Source organism: Sinocyclocheilus anshuiensis, unplaced genomic scaffold (assembly GCF_001515605.1).
Source record: "Sinocyclocheilus anshuiensis isolate Anshui unplaced genomic scaffold, SAMN03320099.WGS_v1.1 scaffold756, whole genome shotgun sequence".
Taxonomy (NCBI): domain Eukaryota; kingdom Metazoa; phylum Chordata; class Actinopteri; order Cypriniformes; family Cyprinidae; genus Sinocyclocheilus; species Sinocyclocheilus anshuiensis.
In genome coordinates, this window is record NW_015558581.1 from 62461 (window position 1) to 69806 (window position 7346).

The 7346-nt window shown below is 31.0% G+C and overlaps 1 protein-coding gene across 1 annotated transcript in view; it reads right to left on the reverse strand.

Annotated features, from left to right (window-relative positions):
- The window catches only part of LOC107679833 (adhesion G-protein coupled receptor D2-like), a 98340-nt gene that overhangs the window by 52778 nt on the left and 38216 nt on the right, over positions 1–7346 (reverse strand). Inside the window, exon 6 of the mRNA XM_016475522.1 lies at positions 853–894. Coding sequence (XP_016331008.1) covers positions 853–894 — 42 coding nt within the window. The remainder of the gene's footprint in view (positions 1–852; positions 895–7346) is intronic.

The window sequence follows — 7346 nt, forward strand, 5'->3', positions numbered from 1 at the left end:
ACAGATAGATAGATAGATAGATAGATAGACAGACAGACAGACAGACAGACAGATAGATAGATAGATAGATAGATAGAGACGGACAGATAAATATAGGCAGACAGACAGACAGATAGACAGATAGATAGATAGATAGATAGATAGACAGACAGACAGACAGACAGACAGATAGATAGATAGATAGATAGATAGATAGACAGATACACAGATAGATATGATAGATGTTTTGTTATTATTAATCAAGTATTAATGTACTTATTTATGGAGAGAGAATATCAACCTACACAAAATAGCAGACAAACAAGAAACATAAGCTTAAAAACTGATCTTAGATTGGATGACGATGGTTACAGTCATTCATATGTGGCTTGTTCACATTTGGATTTGAATTTCAAGGTGGCATTATGGTACATATTCACCTCTATCCCAATTCATCCCCATAGTTTTCTCTTTGGAAGAGCATCTAAATGTTAATAGGCGTTGTGCAGGTAAATTTCCAGCCGATCTTCCACGGCGGCGTCCCGCATACATATCCGTTTCTCTGAACTGCAGCTGAGCTCTAATGTCAGAATGTTAAATGGAAGACCATGAGTTTAAAAACTTAAAGAGGCAGTGAAATATTGGCCAATGTGCCTGAGGGATGACTGGCTCTTTACTCCGAGTGTCAGTGTTTAATGGTGGGCCTGGATGCATATAAGTTAGCCCAAGCATGAAGGGCAGTGGGACGCTCATGTGGAGAAAAAAAGGCTGGCTTTCAATCCGCCCTCCTTTTGCGGGGCGGGGGTCCCATCAGAAACACCATGCCATTTCTCTCACTCACTCAGTCAGCCTTGAGATGCACTGCAGACTTACCTCAGTGTTGTACACTCCATATATCAGGAAGATGAAGAGGCCCTGCGAAAGAAAGAAAAAAAGAACGAAGTTGTTAGGAATCTTTCTGAGATTCTGAAATCAGTAAGAACTGTATGAAAAGCATTTCTAAAGCTGATATGCATAACACCACACTGAACTTTGGCCCAAGGTTTCTGAAGCCTATTCTTCCCTCGAAAGTAAGCAAGAAAGAGGCTAAAGAAGAACAATCAGTGGCATAGATAGACTTAAAGCTCAAGAAATAAAGGGAAAAGAAAAACCAAAGGGAGCTTGAACAGGCTGCCCTTGGATATACAGAATGAGAGCACATGTGGTGACAAAAAAATGGCAGTTTTTCATTATTTCCACAGTTGTGGCTATTCAGGAGAAGAAGTGTGCATCTGCAGGTCTGGAGAGCCAAAGAAAAGATGACGAGTTGAGGAAAAAAAGGTGATGGTCAAATAAAAGTTGGACCAACACTCAAAGAATTCTCAAACGACGGTTGGGTTTTGCGATACAAAAGTGTAAAAAAGTAAGGAATTAGTTCAAAAGATCGTCATTTACTCTTCGAGGTGATTTAAATTCCTTCGAAGGAACACAAAAGTTTTGGAATGAAAAGAAGGTGAGTAAATGAAGGCATTTTTGTCGAATTATTCATTTAAAGTTAGTCTTATTAGCAATGTCATGTTAAATCAACAAAGCGAGCCAGATTTTCCACATATCTGTATATATTTCTATACACATTTTGCTCTTTACAGTTAATATCTTTCTTCAAAGGAGGATGAAAGAAAAACCATTTCAACTCTAGAGCCAGGTCTGAAAGTGCATGAATGAACTGTCCTTGAGTGAAGAAATAGGGCACATGTGGTGGTAAAATAAAAAGTGCCATTTTTTTCTTTATTTCCATTGAATATAGAAAGTTGCACATCTTTAGGGCTTTTCAAGGAAATTAAAAGTTGTACTAACTTAAGGTCAACACTTTTCTGCTTTTTTAGTTTTAGTTCTGAAATGTTCTTGACTATCACACAAAAGTCGAGTTTAATGCGTTCACAAATGCAAGGTCTACTTTCCTTCTGTAAAGGAAAATTTTACGTCAACATCTTGCGATTATGATCATTGGTATTTTTTTTTATTGGCGTGTTTTGCCGTGTCCTGTCTGACAGCTGTGATAGAGTCACATCAATCAGGCAGGAGTTTGGAACGTCCAATTTGCCAGAGCTGGATCACAATGCATCATCACTGACAGCGTGATTTGGAGGCCTGCTCCAGATGTCCACTGTGTTGCCTGTGATGCCAACCCTCTTCATTTCATCAGCGCTGGGGAGCCGCAGATCTCCCATGAGGCCATGCTACACTATCAGCTACTGTCAAAGTAGCATGACATCTATCATGAAATAAGAGAAAATAAAGAGAAATGATTTTTTGTATACTAGTCTATGAAAACCAAAATGGTAAATATCTAGAGCCGACAGTGGCATGTTAAAATCATATTTATTTTTGATAAATGAAAAAACTGGGATGAACATATATATTTAAATGCCTCACAGATTTTTTTTTTTTGTTTTGCAAATTTAATGGCATATAAAATATGGTGTCTTTACAGATAATCACTTAAATAAATATTTGTTTAAATAAATATTGATTGAAATAAATATTCTTTCTAATTGCTTCAGAATTGTTATGTAATATTAAAACTTATTATTATTATAAATAATACATAAGTAATACAATAATACAAAGGTATAAAACCTCATTATTATTATTATTATTAAACTATTTGCATGTTTAAATAGACATAAATATTCATTTAAATTAGCATTTATTATTATTATTATTGTTAAAATATATATTTCTATGCTTAAATAGACAAATATTTGTTTAAATGAAAATATTTATATTAATATATTAATAACAATAATTATCAACAAATGTTAAAATTAATAAATTAAGAGGGATTTACATAAATATTTAAATGATAATAATAATAATATGTTGAAATAATTAAATTAATAAATAAATGTTCATGATAAAAATATTTCTTTAAATATTCATCATAAAAATATTTCTTTAAATAATTAATAATTGTTATATAATATTGTATTATAAAAAAGTATATTATCATTATTATTATTTAAATAAATATTCATGTTTACATATGTAATTAAATATTCATTGTATTATTATTATTATTATTAAATATCTGTAATATTGTTTAAATAGATACAAAAATATTCTTAAAATTAATATGTATTATTATTATTATTATTTAAATTTATATTTGTATGTTTGAATAAATTGAAAATATTAATACATAATAATATATTAATAACAATAATCATCATCATCAACAATAAATATGTATAAATCTGAATAAAAAATGAATAAATGAACAGTGATTTACACAAATATTTCAAAAATAATAATGTTAAAATAAATAATTAAATATTCACCTTTAAATAAATATTTATTTAAATAATTAATAATGCTATTTAATATTGTATTATAACCATGATATTATTATTATTATTATCACGTAAATGAATATTCATATGTTTACATAAGTTCTTAATTAATAAACGTATCATTGTTGTTGTTGTAAATAAACAAATATATACAAAAATGTGGAGCTGGTCAATTATATTTTGTGAAACGTGAACAGAGAACATTTTTTAACATTGTTTAAATGTTTTTATCCTGTTTTAAGCCGTTGCTTTTCTTTAAAGTCACACTGAATTCAATTGCTGTGCTACAGCACCCACGACTCCTCTAAGGAAGTAATAGCCAGTGATAGCGGGGGTAAAAGACAATGCGGCACGCATCCCATTGTTTTGCATTAGACTGTCAATTTCCTATTTAGTATTGCAAATGAATTACCATGTTTTTGATCATGGGCCTTATTTGTGTTTAAGCTTTCATTGTGTTCCGAACAAAGTGGGAAAAACATCCCTTGCATATTATGAAAAATGATCAATTAGAATATAATTGAGATAAAAATAAAATGGCACCAAAACAATAATGATGAATTGTTTAAAAAGTTAATTCATTAATGACGAGCTAAAAACAAACATGGAAAAATGGAGCACATTTAAATGCATTGTGTTTTTTGGGTTTCGGGGGAAAAAACATATTTCTTTTGAACTCAGCTCTAAAATGGTGGAAATGTATGCAAAGGGATTGTATTGCTATACATCAAACAGAAATAATAAATTATCTGCTAACGAAACTAATTAGGAAACAATTCCGTTGTTTAAAAACAGAATGCATTCGGAACCGGCAAATGTTGTGTTCTAAAAACACGCGGCACCCCAGAGATCATGATGCATTCACAAGTGTGATTTCATTCCAACAATCAGGACATGCTCGTTCTAACGCTTCCTTAATGCATGAAGTGTTAGGCAGATACACAAAATATTGTTTGCATACTAGTCTATAGAAATCAAAATGGCAAATAAAAATTAAAGTCTAGAGCTGGCATTCATGTAATTATTTTATTTTATTTTTTAAATATTTATTATTAATATTCATATGAATATATATTTAATACAACAACAACAACAACTACTACTACTACTACTACTACTAATAACATTATTATTATTATTATTATAATTTCTGACAGTAAAGTAGTCAAGGAAATGCATTTATTTAAAACATATTTGTTAATATTTATGCTAATACATATTTAATAATAATAATAATAATACACTTACATTTTAAAAAATAATAAATATTTGTTTAAATAAAAATAACGATTATTATTATTACTATTCTTCGTCTTCTTATTATTATTATACTGTAAAGTAGTCAAGGAAACGTATTTATTTATTTATTTAAACAAATATTTGTTGATATTCATGCTAATACATATTTAATAATAATAATAATAATAATACATTTACATTTTTATAAATTTAAATAAATATTTGCTTAAACATTTGATAATAACTACATTTGTTTAAATAAAAAAAATTGGTAATAACCATTATTATTATTATCATTATTATTATTTCTGACTGTAAAGTAGTCAATTACATTTATTTATTTATTTATACAAATATTTCATAATATTTATGCTAATACATATTTAATACTATTACTACTACTACTACTACTAATAATAATAATAATACTTAAATTTTTATTAATTTAAATATTTGTTTAAATAAATATTTGATAATATATAATATATAGCAAGCAAGCAAACAAATAAATAAATAAATAAACAAACATCTTCCTCTTTTTAAAATTCTTTTAGCAAACTTGACTTTGAACAAAGAATGGTGGTAGGTAGATAGAGATGGAATCAATAACACAACACAAAAATGCATTTCCCCCCAAAAAAGGAAGTGTAATATTTTTGTTGAGGTCACTCATGCCTGCACCATCCTGTGTCAAACACAGATAAATCCCTCTCAAATGTGTGTGCCACGCTGAACGCACTGTACTCCTCCGAGAAGAAAGGCCCTTGCTCCTCATTATCTACGACAAGATACAGAAACTCACTTTGCTTTTCATTCAGGGGCTTCACGTCCCTTTTTATGGATGTCTGCCTTCACGCTTTTACTTACTTTGCCTCGCCGCCTGCCGCGTAATAAATGATTATAAATTTTCACAGATGACCACCTCGTCTTTTTTATCCCTTCGCCGGTCCCCTAATGCACAAAAAGTTAGAGAGCGAGCAGGTACAAAATTTTCCTCCGCAAAACCCTTTTTTGTCTTTATTTATGACGTTGTCCTTGGTAAGGGAAATTTCAATGTACTGAAATGAAAACTATGATTAAAGGGACACAGTGTATGGGCAGAGAGAACGGGGCAGCTCTCCATCTCTGTGCTGTTATATATATATATAAATATATATATGATTCTGGGTGAACAAATGGAGCTGACCGGATGAACGGATGGAGTGACATCAATGGTTTTGGAGGAAAAAAGCACTGAACATCGTCCACAGCATCTGATTTTGGTAAGCAGTAATGAAAGGAAACAGTATCTATCTAGCCGACTAATTTATCCATGGAAAACACTTTGGCGAAACGAGCCGTGTTTGAGCGGGACCAGCCCTTTGCTGTTCGGGGTTGGAACCAATTTCTCAATTTAGTGACTAGCGCGGGGGACTTTGATGACGACATGAGGGGTATCAGGTGTGTGTGTACTGGTTTTACAGAGGAGTTGAAGGCTAGGTTGTGGTTACGCTCAGGGCAATCTTAAACAGAGGCTAGCGCAACACACAAGTGCACAAAAACACACAATTACACCAGCAAGCCAGATAACTGTCAACATCTGCTTTGGGTGAAAGGACTCGTGTGTGTGTGTGTGTGTAGCCATTATATCTCTGGACTTTTTGAATCACAAAATTACATTAAAAAAAAGATCAGAAATTTTGCATAAATTCTAATTCATTTGTTTCACATAGGTCTACATAAAAAAATAAATATACATCAGTATATTCTTCACATAAATGTGTATAAAGCGAAATCAATTATTTAATCAGTATATACAGTGTGTGAATGAATTATAAAAGTAAATCAATTTATTAATCAAGAAATTTGCTTTTATTTATTTTAAAAAGCATTTTATATATATATATATATATATATATATATATATCCCTAATGTATACAAATAAGTGATATAAAAATTGTTTAATATATAATTTATATAATTTATAATATATTTATATTACTTATAATAATTGTATGATGTTGTTGATTAATTATGTGTGATTGATTTGACTGTATACACACTTGGTGCATGTAATAATTATATAAAATTTATTTAATTTATTTATAATAATAATAATTACTATAACATATATACACACAAACACACATTTCTTATATATATATATATATATATATATATATGTGAAGAGCTTGGTTTCAAAACGTGATAAACACCTTTTTTTTTTTTTTATTGCGTTTCCGCCAAAATCAGTATTGTACCTGGTCGGTATTGAAAAGCCAATTTTTAATTTTACGCAAAATGCATTATCTGACGAGTTATTCTGTCATGTTTTCTCCCTTTCTTTCCAAACCGCGACAAACGCCAGTCTCCCTTCTCTGCAGAATCAATATATCCACTCAACCAATCACAGCGCACCATTCCACGCACTGTAAACAGTAACAACCAATCACAGCGCACCATGCCACGCACTGTAAACAGTAACAACCAATCACAGCGCACCATTCCACGTACTGTAAACAGTAACAACCAATCACAGCACACCATTCCACTCACTGTAAACAGTAACAATCAAGCACAGCGCCCCATTCCACACACTATAAACAGTAACAACCAATCACAGCGCACCACTCCACGCACTCTAGACAGTAATGCATTTAATACACAGAGCCGTAGATCACTGCTATAATCACGTTCATAATCACAGATGAGTCGCATTCGATTATGAAGGCGATATTGCGTATAGCTTGTCAGTGTAAGTGTTTTTATTAATGCCATTAATGTTTTTGTTAATACAGCGTATAGCACTAGTCAAC